Raw genomic sequence first — 13600 nt, 5'->3', positions numbered from 1 at the left:
CCTGATAGAAATTTTCTGGCGTTGTTTGACTTTGAACAGTTATTTCAGTGACTTCTGCAAGAAATTTTGTAGGTCCATGAAAGGTCGACATCGGACGTCATGTTTCCTGTTTCGGGCATTCCTAAAAGGGAATACCCGAAACACTAGTGACTTGCTTCGCTACTATATTTTTCAGCTCTGGATTTGGATAGTATTTTCCACATAAGGCTTCTTATTTTTTCGATATGGTAGTATTTCCTGCAACTGAAATTCTATAGAAATGTTCATCATTCGCAGAAACGCTTTCGCACTTTGGCAACGAACAAGTCTTCGGAACTTCAGAAACCACGAGGTTCTCTAGGGCAGTGTGAGTCTTCTTTTGTTACTTGAAAGCGAGGTTAAGCATCACAAGCGTATCGCTCAGTCTCCATAGTAATTGAACTGCCGCGCATGAACAAACAAACAGACCTTGTGCCTAACGACAGATCAACCACTGTTCACTTGAGCAACAACACGCCAGTCACTGTTGTGTGAAGGATAGCTGTTTCTTTGATTTAAAAAAATTGCTACATAAGTAGGCATGTTTAAAAACACATTTCAATCAGGATTTCTATCCATATTATATAGTATTGGCAGCAAGCCCCTACAAATCTGGGACAAGAAAGTAAGCAGACTTGTACTATTGCGGTATTGAGTAAGCTCACACTCTGTGGAGAGTTTTCCCCTGCCCTAAGCTTAATTTCAGTAATTTTGAACTTTCAGGTAAGAAATGGACACATAAAGAGAATAACGGATAACGACATTCAGTCGCTTGTTTTGGAGGTCGTCGGAACAAACGTCAGGTATGAGATTTATCTACAAAATGATTCAAAAGTTGCGGAAACTCTTTCATCGACCATGAAGATCAGCAGTGAATTAGGAGTAATTTTGTAGCAAGCCTACATGCAAATAAGAATATTATTATTTATATACATTCGTATTTATATTTCGGAAATAATTGCTTGGTATTTTAGCTGCAAATCATCATCCAACTCCTTTCTAACATGAACTGGTTTATTTTTTCCACTCCAGTACAACTTATATCACATGTCCCGCTGACGCAAAGAAGACTCTTGGAATAAAGTTACCATTCCTTGTGATGATCATTAAAAATTTGAAAAAATACTTCACGTTTGAAGTTCAGGTAAATACGATAGTTTCCAACTCTGTATATTTGAGTTTGAAAGAATTAAAATATTTGATGGTTTGAGATAATTTCATTATTCAAACTAAAGTCATTTGTTGACACTTCCTGTAGGTCCTGGACGACAAGAATGTTAGAAGACGATTTCGCGCATCCAACTACCAATCAACAACGCGAGTGAAACCATTCATTTGCACGATGCCCATGAGGCTTGACGACGGCTGGAATCAAATTCAGGTAAAATTTTGCTAATTTAGTGGATGCAATATGTTGTTGCTACGCCTCGATTGTTTTCACTCTGAGCTTGCAAACTTACCTCAGCTCAAGTTTCTTTTATGTTTTCCTTTGTGTATTGGTGTAGGATTTACAAGGTACTTTTATGACTCTTATGTACTGGAGAGAGGATATCCAACATTGTATGGATGTGACCAAATTTCGATATAAATGTATTTATCAAATTTTCAGCCTTAGATATTAAATTGTTAGTATCCTGATTTATTTCCTTAATCTTGGTTATCAGCCCATACAGTGTTTCAACTTTTATTGAAAATAATCCCCTATGTGTTACTTTTTGGCTGGAAGTGAGGACTTGATTAAAAATGAGGAAAAAGAGGAAAAAGAGGAAATCACATATCAGAGGGTCTCGTATTTCAAATGTTTTGGGGGAGCATGTTGACCCCAGACCCCTAAGAAGGACTTGTGGCTTTGTAAGGCCCCAGGCTTGCTACCCGAATATAATTTAATTCAACCACCTACTCAATTTAGATCATATGTCTATTATATTTGCTAAGACAACCCTTCATCGGTCTCTATTAAAGAAAAATTAAGTAAGTGCTTCTCATGTCTCATTTTAACCCTTGGAGAAGCACTCCAGTCCTCAATTGGAGGAATGCAATTGTGTGTAATCCTGGTGATTTCCATTATTTTATGATCTCCAATAACTCAGTGTGTATTGTCAACAGTTTAATCTTTCAGATTTTACAAGGCGGGCTTATGGCACAAATTACATTGAAACACTTCGAGTTCAGGTATGCCTTGGATACGTTAGAGACTAACACATTTCCTGTCATGTTAATTTTATCCTTTATTCTATTTTGCTTTTGACCCAGTGTACTCTATCCTAGTGTCCATGTTGTGAAAATAATGATAGTAACAATAATAATAATAATAATAATAATAATGATGATGATGATGATGATGATGATAACAATAATGATTTTAATAAAGTACAGGAAATATACACCTAATGTTTGTTGATTTAGAGATTTTTGTACTTTTGAAAATTGGACACCACAAAAGTGAATCAAAAGTTGAGCTGGCTGGTACATTTGATTACATGCAAGGTTGAGTTTATTTCAAATGGCAACAAATAAAACATCTCTTTTTGAGAAGTCTTTGAATAAAAGAGCTCAATAGAGTAAATTTACAATAATTGAAGTGTAAGCCATTACACTATCTGCCCTTATCTCAAAGTTTTTCTACCTTGAAACTAACATTCAATTTATTCATCTAATACTAATTAAATTAACTTACCAATACGTGCTTGGCATTTATTATATAAACACTTTACTTACTAATTTAGACATTAGACAGTATTTTAGTAGTTAACAGTAGATAAAGAGCAGGGCTCAGATTGTTTTTTTTTTTTTCTTCAATGACATCAGGTCTTCAACCTTTTCTAGTTTTTGAGATTATCATAGTGCAAAGCTCATTTCAGTTTTCTTGTACCATATGTTGTATGTGAATGCATAATTGCAGATTCACGCCAACTGCAGAATTAGACGAGTTTACTTTTCTGACCGCCTGTACTCAGAAGATGAACTACCAGCAGAATTCAAACTTTACTTACCAGTGCAAAACAAAGCCAAGGTAAATATAGATATTTGTAGAGAAATTTAGTCTAAAGCTTAGTTAAGGTGATTCATTTTTAATTGAATTGTGCATTTTGAGACTGTGCATGATTTCCATACAAATACTACACACACACAATTAAAGTGACAGCTTTTATGAAAGACAAATGGTTGCCAGTGTTGGAAATGTTACTATCAATCACCAAATAGGAAAACTGTAGCCCTCCTTTTCATTTCATTATTTTAGTGATATCTAGTTAGTCTTGTGAAGATAAAGCAATTTTAATGTAATAGAAAAAATCCAAGCTCCAGATGGGACTTGAACCCACAACCCTCCGTGATCTAGTCGGATGCTCTAACCACTGAGCTACTGGAGACTCTACAGTGAGCAAGGGTCAATTTGTGGGCCTCAACTAGAACCGCATCGCACAGCTACAAAGCCAACTATTGGTGAGCGCCTGTGAAACTCACTAACACATGATTCATACAATGTTGAAAAGGTGTTGAATTTTAACGGTCATCTTGAAAAGTCCTTGAATTTGGTAGAGCCCTTGAAAAGTACTTGATTTCTTTAGTAGGTCATGAAAAGTCCTTGAAATTTAGCAACTTCTGTGCACCTTATCACTTTTCTGATAAATTAAATGATTTTGCTATGGAAATTTGTCCACTGTCTAGTAACTACCAAAAAGCGAAAATGGTCGGTATAAAACGTGAGTGGTACACGAAGCAAAGTTGGATCTTGCCTCAATTTCATGCGAAAGGCCTCCAATGTGGGGTAGTCCACCATGTGCTTTTGTTTCAAGGGGCAAAGTAAACATGTAGTTGTTTGGCTGTGTTTTGGTCGATGAATTTTTTATTTCCCTTTGTTTTCAATTTAACTGAGCGATGGGCAAATGTGTATTCAATCATAAATGGTTTAGATTTATGAATAAAACTTAGTCCTTGAAAACCATTTTTTGTCCTTGAAAATTCCTTGAATTTTGTTTGTCTGAAGTTGTACAAACCATTCTAACAGCATCGTGCTGTCACATTAAAGCATATCAAGATGTGGCCAACCAACTTCCAAAGTGAGCATGTGAAGATAAAGCAATTTTAATGTAATAGAAAAAATCCAAACCCCAGATTGGACCTGAACCCACCACCCTCCATGGGTTTAAGTCCCATCTGAGGCTCGGATTTTTTCTATTACATTAAAATTGCTTTATCTTCACATGCTCGCTTTGGAGGTTGGTTAGCTACATCTTGATATGCTTTAATGTGACAGTGTGATGCTGTTAGTGAGTTTCACAGGCACTGACCAATACTTGGCTGTGTAGCTGCACGATGCAGTTCCAGTTGATACCCACAAATTGACCCTTGCTCACCATAGAGTCTCCAGTAGCTTAGTGGTTAGAGCATCCGACTAGATCATGGTTCAAGTCCCATCTGGGGCTCGCATTTTTTTATTACACTAGTTTGTCTTCATCACATATTTTGTGGATCTTGGAAGAATTAAAGGCTAGTGTTGAGGAAATTGAGTGAATTGGGTATATGGTGAGGTCATTCCAGGCCCAACAGCCCATGGTGGATTTAATTACATTTTTAAGTTAAAAGTGAATGGGAAGTTATTGAAATATGTTTTCCTTAAGTGAGAGCTGTCTATGCAGCTTGCTTGTGTGATAAGCCCTCTTTCTTAGAATATTTTTTCCTCTTCTTAATGTGTTATAACAGTATATGAAAACATATGAGAAATCCACAAGTTTTTTTTTTTTCAAAGGAATCACCTATGATATCATAGTATTTTTTCAACAGAAAGCATTTTTTTTTTTGTCCCGACGAGGGAGAACTTCTCATAACAATGAGAATAAGATAGCACCTGCTATTCAATGCTTTGTTAGAATTGTGCAAAATCCATTCCAAGCAGGAAAGGAGTTAATGGCAGGTCATGCATGCTCAGTCAATCCAGTTCAAGTAGTCATTGCCTTTAATAACCAAAAGTCCTCTTGAGATTGAGCATGATCCTCTTGGTCTCAGCCAATCAGCATCCAGCAATTTTACCCTATATGTGCCTTGAGTGGTGTTTATGGCAGAGTTATTGTATGGCATTTCTTTGGTTCCAGTATTTCCCATGTGTAAAACACTAACATTCATTCCTCAAAGTGAAATTGTTGTCAGTTGCGAACCCTCAGTTAGTGACCATTGTGTAACCACAACTGAAAAAAGTATTTTTGTCAACCACAGTTTTTACTTATTTGACATGTGACATTTATTCTTGCAGGTATGAATCTGACTGATGGATTTTGGGGTTCATGGGAGGGAAAAAAAAATTTTGGATTTGTTGCTGAAACAGCCTGTTATTGGTATCAATCTTCATTTAAGCTTTCATTTGCCTTTAAAAAGGAACATATTCTTTGCAAATCAGTTTCTGAGATTAATCTGGAGTTTCATTTAAGGCTTATGATGAAATAGACTTGAAGAGCATCTTTCGCCACTATGAATAAATAACTCTAACAGTCAAGCTAGTTGTCTGAGAATTAGATATTTTTGGCTGTACTTTTTACTCCAACACTGATTACTTCACACATTGTAATCATTGTAAGTATATTATTGTAAAAAGAAAATAAATTTACTGTGTATAATCACAACTGGATCTGTTTTTTATGAGTGGTTCTAAGAATTTCTTAAAATTGCAAATTTAGCCGAATATAAAAAAAATTCCAGGGGAAAACTTTTCTCCAAATAGAAGTGGCTCTTACAACTAAACTAATTATAACCGTAAATAAAGGGCATATCTGAAACCATACTTCAGTATTCGCGTTGCCCTATTTAGTAACATCAAAAATAAAGACAGACAGGAGCATTTTCTAAGTGCTCTGACTGCCAAACCTCTGTCATCTGCGAGACTGGAAGGAAACTCACAACATGACTGACAGAACACAAGCAAGTGGTGAGAAATGTCAATATCAACAATTACATTGCTGAACATTCACATCATTGACTGGAATTCACCCCAACCTGCTAAGTGCATACCCTGCCTAATCTCTTTATCACGAGTTGATGATGTTTAGTAAGTATGATGCCATCTTTTCTGTCAATGCTCCTTTAATTAGGAGGAAAAGATGCAATTTAAAAAAGAGTGTGATTTGTGAATAATTTGTACTGATGAGAGCCAATCAGAGTGCAAGGATTACCATTGATTTCAAAATGATTGTAATAAAAGAACAATCCTTGTCTTTTTAAAATGCTCAACAACAACAAAAAAAAAGATTAATTGGACTGGACTAACATTTTGACTGGTGTCTCACTACAAGTTCATCTTCTGGTTTTTGTTAAACTCATCAGGATACTGACCATCTTGGAAGTACTCTTAAACCTCGTACACTTTTGTTTGGGCTTTCAGTCATGGTAGGAAGCACTTCCATTTATAATAATCAGAGGTAATAATCACCCTTCCCAATTTTCTTCTGGAGAGTTGAGGGGGGGGGGGGGTGGGGGGTGGCCATACACAGGCTATGTTATCCTTGTGCACTTCCCTACAACATTTTCAGATGTTTTTATTCCAATGGACCAACAATAAATATGAAGGCGACCTTTGCAGTAGTGAATGCATTTATGCAGTAGTGAATATAAAGCCTACAAAAATTCAGGTTTATATGGGAATATTGAATCCATGACCTCTGCAGACTAGGCTAATAAGCCAAGGGAGAGATGGTGATTTTGTTTGATAGTAATAAACCTGTCATATTCACTTCTTACTCTGCAGTCCACATGTACGATTTTCACATATTCACAGTCAATTTTTATCATTTCATGGGTTTATCACAAACCAACAAAATTACCAACTCCATCAGCATGTTACCTCAGTTGGTAGAGCTCTGCACTGGTATCGCATGTCATGGGTTAACTACTATACAAGCCTGAATTTTTTTTTTCTTTTTTCAGGTCTTATTTGCACAACTACTTATTTTTATAAGTATTGTTAGTTACTGCGGTGTTTATTATAATATTCTTTTCTTAAGTTCCACTTTGCAAACACAATTTTCATATATTTGCAGTCATGAAAGTGAAGTCTGTTCAATAGAAATGTAACACATACCTCTACCTTCCAACCAAGTCTGGTGATTTCTATTTTAGTACGAAATTAACTAGTTGTCAGTCGTTGTGTGCAAAGGAAACATAATGATTTAGGCCGATGAAGGAACTCCCAATGATAGCTTCTCTCGCTCACTGGAGCTAAAACAATGTATCAAATATCAAGGATACCCACAACTTCTTTCAAGGTGTTACAGGTGTTGAAAGATCTTCTCAATATGAACACACTAGAGTCTGTATTTTGTATTTTCACGACAAACAAAAGATCTGGTGACAGAAAGCAATTTCTTCTCTACTAAGCATGGTTACGTAAAACGGTTTTGCAAATCAATACAGACTTGTTCTTTCAGTTCTTTCCCTTTGATTATCTGCTTTTCTGTCCAATGCTATATTCTGTTTCATTACTACGTCAATTAACAGGGAGAAGTAAAATTTCTACTCTAACCTTTTTGCTTGCCTTTTCACATTATCAATAAAGTTTAACAGTTTCAGTACATATGAAAAAGAGAGAATTATCACTACTGTTAATGATATCTGATTCAAAAGTGCCTTTTACTTGGGCCTCTTTACTGTTGCTTTAGCAGTTGATTTGGATTTCTTTGTTTTTGATCCCTTGGTATCCTCGTTCTAGAAGGAAATCAAGAAAAAAAGTTAAGGAATGACTTTTCCCCCCCTTATGGTCAAGACATCTATTTTTTTTTATTTCAATAGCATTCAAGGCTAACTTTTTGCATAAACCCTTTGCTTTGAACCTGAAGTAGTCACACTGAAGTTAAGTAGTTCTACTATAGCATTCAATATGACCTCTTATTACATGATTCAGGCAGTTAGAGGGCCAATAACTAAAATCAACCAATCAAAATGCTCTATTGCTGGTCAATATTCTCTCAGTATTGGACCGGGCACCGCCCCGAATGGTCCTAAATGATACTGCACTCGTGTCCCTTTGAACTTCAGTCACATAATAAATCTCTTATTAACCAAGCTTGCTCAGGATGCGACCGTACTGGAAGAATATCGGCCCTCTGTCTTTTTTGTACAGAGCGAGCGCTGCGCTCGGTCTGTACTGTCAAGACCTCAGGCCGATATTCTCCTAGTAGGGCCCTTGCGCTTCGTTTATAAAATATATATAGACGATAGCACACTATTTCATCGAAAAAAAAATAGAGAGCACATAAGCTCCATAATTGAAATAAATAAGAATGGAAAACAGTATACAACTAGGTACTTTTTCATAACTAATACTTCCACAATTTAATGAACAGTCACATTACAATTCTAAATTTTACTTTTTTGAAAACTGAAACATATTTTGTCAATGGTCCCACTACAACTTTTTCATTTCTATAAGGTCATAGTAGTAGCAAGTATGATAAGTATTGTAAGAAATAGACAACTTTTTTGAGAGACATGTTTCGGCATGCTTATGCCATCTTCAATCAATGAGTAACAGAGCGTGAGTAATTATATAACAGACAGGTAGATGAATAAAATATTTACAGTTTGAAGTAATACAAAAGCGGGTACTAATTACAACGTGACACCAAACATCAAAGGTGTGAACTAAAATGCTAGAAAACTGTTTATAATATGCTATAATTGTTTGTTAAGTTCAGGTTTGATCTTATTTATATAAAAGCATCTTTGAGTTTTAAATCAATTGAGTTGTTAGCAGAATACTGAAGCAAGAAAGGGAGTATTTGTTCTTACAAGAAGGAGATGTGTTAAAATGCTTAAATATATGTGAATTTTTATCGCTTTTCGTGTGCTCCTTTATCCTAGTAGAGAAGTGGTGACTAGTTTCGCCAATATAACGGGAATTACATCCCACACAAGAAAATTGATAAACTGCCATGGATTTTAGATAATTATCTAATTACTCACATTCTGTTATTCATTGATTGAAGATGGCATAAGCATGCTGAAACATGTCTTTCAAAAATGTTGTCTATTTCTTTTTCATTTCTATAAATAAGAATGATTATTACTGACATGGCCACAGTTAGGGAATGGGCCTAACATGTTTTGCTGTGGGACAAACCAAATCAGTTGATTGACAACAGGAAATGATTTTTTTAATTATATACAGTGCAAGAAAGGGGCCATCTTCTGAGAGAGAGTAACACTGCTTGTGGTTGGAGTATGTTGCCTTTACTGTGATATTGTGATTTACAAGAAATAAAACCTTAGAAATTCTACCTATTAAAGAGATTTAGCATTGTATTTACATGAAATGTGAACAGCAAGAGTGACCTCATGCCCTTGTTTTTCCTGCCATTTTTTCCCGTTTGCTGGTTGTGCTTTGCTTTGTTACGCGAGTGTAACCTATTTCACATTTTCCATGTATGTAAGATTTTCTTCACTTTTTCTCACAGAGTAGAAGATAATTGCCAGAAACAGGGCACCAAAACTATTCCTTGTAAGTCATACAAGGGCGCTTTCAAATCCATCATGACGTGATCTCATGCAAAGCTAAAGCAGCAAGGATCATGTCATTTTATGTGAAACATGAAAGGGCAAGCTGACGATTGCCGTTTCACATTTCACGTTTCACATAAACACGGTGCTAAATCACGGTGCTATTGTGAAATTGCATGAATACTATCTCCAGCAGTCAGAGAATCCAATGAACCACTGTCTCACCTTTCTTTTAATCGGAGGACTTGGCGAAGGCATAACCTTGAAAAAGGAATCCAGTCTTCCTTGAGTAGAACCTTTACGTGCCTTTAAGATCTTTTTTATTCCAGAACGTATTCTGTCTTCACTGATGAGAAACACATGTACAAAACAAAAATTAAGGGGATGAATAACAAGTCGTGTCTGGTCATTTCGCTTTGTCTTTTCACTACAACTCAAAGGCAAACCCTACGAAATGTTTTTTTGAGATTGGCCCTAAAGCAAACAACTTTGATTTGTAGCAAGGCAACTTGGTGCAAAACAACTAAATACATGCTGATGATTAATTTTGCTCTCACCTTGAGGCAGCAGTGATTGCTGATCAAATGATTAAGGCGCTGACCCTGTTGTCAAAATGCTACCCAATTTGCCCAGAATTTAATTCATTGTCTTTTTTGCTTGTTTGTAGCCAATTGTTTCCTGCCAGTTTGGATTTTTAACACCCTCATGTTAATTCAGATTGTTTTTATTTCTCCTCGAAAGAAATAGTGAATTATATCATAACTTAATTATTTTGTGCATCTTTGTAAAACCAAAATACAAATACATCATACTTTCCAACTAATAGAATATTTATTTTAACTCTGTACGACCTCAATGATTAAATTTCCAACTCCAGAAATTGCCTTTCTAGAGTTCTGATGGGGTCACTCATCTTCGGTTCTCAGCTCATATACCAAATCACCCAAGTGTTGCTAAGCTAGATTTTCTTTTGGGCAGAAAACAAAGGCTTCTCCCGTGCATTGTGAATGACTTGATTATAAAAAAATTATTCCATTCACACTTGTTGGATACAGAAAGCCAACTCAGTGCCAAGCACCTTGTTGGTTATTTACCATTTCATATCTGATGAACCCTTATGGAATAATTGCTAAATATCTCCTTTAGTACGAGACAGCCAAGCAGTCGCCTCCAAAAAGAGTTGTTGATTCCCATTGTATTATACATATAAACTCACTTAAATCCTTTTTCTTCAACTAGGAATTTCACAAGTTCCTCTTCATTTGGAGCCTCCCACTTAAGCTAAAAAAATTCAGACAATAAATTAAAAGAGCAATAAGACACCGCAATTCGTGTTGTTATATCAAAATGTGAGAATGACACGATCATAAAATACTGAACAGTGGCCAGTAGATGTCACAGCACAAAAACTCTCTCTGGGCACACACAATAACTCTTACTTCAGATGTGATTGTTTATATTTCTGTGTTCAGCAAATTTCTTTTCCTTTATGTTCTACATGGATGTTTATAAAAAAAAAAAGACTTATAATTAACTTAGTCTTACTACCATCACTAGCTCACATTTATATCTGCATCTTGTAAAACCTCAGGGTTCTTGAAAAGTTCTCGGGCTTCCTGTGTATAAAATAGGCACAAAGTACTTAAAAATTCTCCTGATTTACACAGTTGTAAGATGTAAGAGTAGTTAAGAGAAGATCTGAAAGATTAGATTTCAGAAGTAAAGTTTCTATTGAAAGATTAGGCAAAGAATTTAAGGGAAATGCTAAGTTTAGAGGTCAGCTTTCATCAAGTATTTACCCTTCACTATAATTTATACAGGCCATCAGATGTTATGGAAAGGACATTACAGTTGTATGCTAATTTTGACTACATGTTTTAGTTGTGTTGTAAACATGGTTGGCATGGCCGTAGGGAAAAATCATTAAACAAAATAAACCAAAAAGGCCACTAGATAAACTGTTCACTTTTCTGAAGTATTTTGGTGCATAATAAATTTTTAAAGTGCCCATGACACCAACGGTATTTTAACTTAAATAAAAACTACAAGTCTTAAAAAGCAATAAAAAATTTCATCCACATATAATAAAAATTGATGAGTTTATAGCTCTCTGAATTTTGAAAGTTTTCTTAGTAAAAAGTGGTATCAAATTGTGCGGCCAAAACAGGCCTCGCGATGTCATCTTGTGTACCACAGCTTGCTGGAATTCAAAGCATCATGGTGGAAAACACGACACAGAGTAAAAGAACGAAGGTAAAAGGAGGAAGATATTGTGAGTTGTTTTCTCTGGTCGTAACTATGCTGCAATGAGTGGCTTCAAAACTCCTGGGTACACAAGATGACGTCATACCGACAAAGAAACTCGCTTCCAGTCTGACCACTATTTGATCGAAAAAAGGTCAACTTTGAGCTAAAATTTTAGGAGGAAAAATATTTTAGACAGACTTTGTTTTCGGTAGATGTATAATAGAGATACTATATTTTTATTTGGAGTGAAAATCGTGTTGATGTCATAGGCACTTTAAGGCCCTAAACCTTCATTTAGAAAAAAAATGAAACAGTTCTTTTATCAAGATTTCCCAGAACCAAAATAAGTTTGCTATTACAAGCATGTTTACAGTCTGGTGTCACAACCAACCCTGCATCCTTAAAATTCATGAACATGTGAAAACACTGGCTGCCAAAGAAAACTAAAAAATTAGAGTTTTTTAAAAAGGTCTTCATGTGCTCAGAAAAAATGGTTTGGACAGGAAAGTCAAGTACAACCTATGATGATGCAAAGTTTGAAAACTTTGATCAAAGTGTAATTACCTGATATGGCCATTCTTCAGGTAAAGTATATTTCTGAAAAAAAAAACAAAAAAAACAAAAAAAACATTGACACATGGAGAGAAAAGATAGAAAACTTGAGAACTGCATTATGGCGGGGGATGGTTCATACAATTAAATCTCTATCAATAAGGTATTGTGTTAGGTGGACTAAATAGATTTAGAAATGTGTCTTTGTGCAGTGAAATGTTGTTGTTTTCAAAGTATTTATTATTTACAAGCTTTTTTTGTGTTCCCCTTCATCCCATGTGGGTTCACTAATGTAATAACATCTGGGAAAATGTACACTTTTTGTCTAAGTGCATTAGTGTACCAAATTAGCTACCAAACTGGTGAAGTGCAACAATGCTAAAGAATGAATACCACAACATGCACACAGACTTACATTTGTATCAATGTGTTTGATGATTTCTTCAATGGACTTATATTGCTTGATTAAATCTACTGCTCTTTTTGGCCCAATACCTGAAGAGTCATAGAATTTACGAATGACATTAACTTGAAAAATCTTTCTGGAGAAACCAGCCTTTTATTTTTCTAATTTAATTTGCATTAATTTTTGTTCTACTTTTTATCATTAAAAGGCAAATGAAATAATTTTGCAAATGGACAGTCAATGAAGACCTACCGACACTTCTTTAACCTATTGACGTCCAGTGCGCCCATATGTACCCATGGGGACCCACACCCTTTCTACGCCTTGTGACGTCATCACTTTTAACCCTGGAGCACAACTTTGAGCACGTACTTGAACAAGTTGAAAATATCTTACAAATGATACCAGAATGAGCACAATTGAGTGAAGGAGATTGGAGAAATAGCCAATAAACCATGTAACTTTGACCTGAAAATCTGCACAAAAATCTTGTTCCATTACTCACCTACCTTTCTGAGCATGTGCTTTGAAAATAATGAGTAGTTTCCTAAAAAATCTCTACACCAAAATGAAGCCTACTAAATTTCCAGCAAGTGAGGAGAAACTTCAGGCAAGGAGAGGGGAAACAAAGGGCAGGAGAAAGAGAGAAAAGTAAAAGTCGTACGTGGGGCATTATTTTTCAACCCAAAAACTATCTCGAAATTTTGCTTTCTGCGCGTGCCCAAGATTTTCAGGCTGCCACTTTGCATTTGGATCGAAAGGCCGTCGAGTGTATGAGCTGTCAAGGGGTTTTTGGTAAGTTTGAGCTTTTAAAACCACGACATTGACCCAAAATCTGCTCGACTAGCTTCAAAACACAGTTTTCCACAAAAGCTGCAGCCATTAATGGGTTAA

The 13600-nt window shown here is 35.7% G+C and overlaps 2 protein-coding genes and 1 long non-coding RNA gene across 3 annotated transcripts in view; 2 read left to right on the top strand and 1 right to left on the bottom strand.

Annotated features, from left to right (window-relative positions):
- Window positions 1-442: 442 nt before the first annotated feature.
- On the top strand, window positions 443-5636 carry LOC111339555 (cilia- and flagella-associated protein 20). Its single transcript, XM_022946238.2, has 7 exons — window positions 443-643; window positions 742-821; window positions 1051-1162; window positions 1277-1399; window positions 2125-2190; window positions 2921-3031; window positions 5270-5636. The coding sequence occupies exons 1-7, from the start codon at window positions 560-562 to the stop codon at window positions 5273-5275; spliced, it is 582 nt and encodes a 193-aa protein (XP_022801973.1). The 5' UTR covers window positions 443-559; the 3' UTR covers window positions 5276-5636.
- An 892-nt stretch (window positions 5637-6528) lies between these two features.
- LOC111339546 (flap endonuclease 1) overlaps window positions 6529-13600 on the bottom strand; it is a 16179-nt gene continuing 9107 nt past the window's right edge. The window contains exons 12-17 of the mRNA XM_022946226.2: window positions 12716-12795; window positions 12313-12345; window positions 11064-11117; window positions 10718-10782; window positions 9727-9847; window positions 6529-7710 (exon numbers count right to left, since the gene is read on the bottom strand). Coding sequence (XP_022801961.2) covers window positions 7636-7710; window positions 9727-9847; window positions 10718-10782; window positions 11064-11117; window positions 12313-12345; window positions 12716-12795 — 428 coding nt within the window. The 3' untranslated portion in view covers window positions 6529-7635. The remainder of the gene's footprint in view (window positions 7711-9726; window positions 9848-10717; window positions 10783-11063; window positions 11118-12312; window positions 12346-12715; window positions 12796-13600) is intronic.
- LOC148734181 (uncharacterized) lies at window positions 9212-10269 on the top strand. Its single transcript, XR_015998445.1, has 2 exons — window positions 9212-9599; window positions 10169-10269. It is a non-coding gene; the product is annotated as an uncharacterized LOC148734181 (long non-coding RNA).

This window comes from Stylophora pistillata, chromosome 3, assembly GCF_964205215.1.
Source record: "Stylophora pistillata chromosome 3, jaStyPist1.2, whole genome shotgun sequence".
Taxonomy (NCBI): Eukaryota; Metazoa; Cnidaria; class Anthozoa; order Scleractinia; family Pocilloporidae; genus Stylophora; species Stylophora pistillata.
The sequence above is the reverse complement of the archived record's forward strand: the minus strand, read 5'-3'. Positions and strand labels throughout refer to the sequence as shown.

Bases quoted from the DNA above. Each gene is read 5' to 3' on its own strand.
- LOC111339555 (XM_022946238.2), top strand. From the start codon at position 560: ATGTTTAAAAACACATTTCAATCAGGATTTCTATCCATATTATATAGT. The intron at 822-1,050 runs GTATGAGATTTA...TTTCCACTCCAG, and splicing joins GTCGTCGGAACAAACGTCAG to TACAACTTATATCACATGTC. The intron at 2,191-2,920 runs GTATGCCTTGGA...GCATAATTGCAG, and splicing joins TTGAAACACTTCGAGTTCAG to ATTCACGCCAACTGCAGAAT.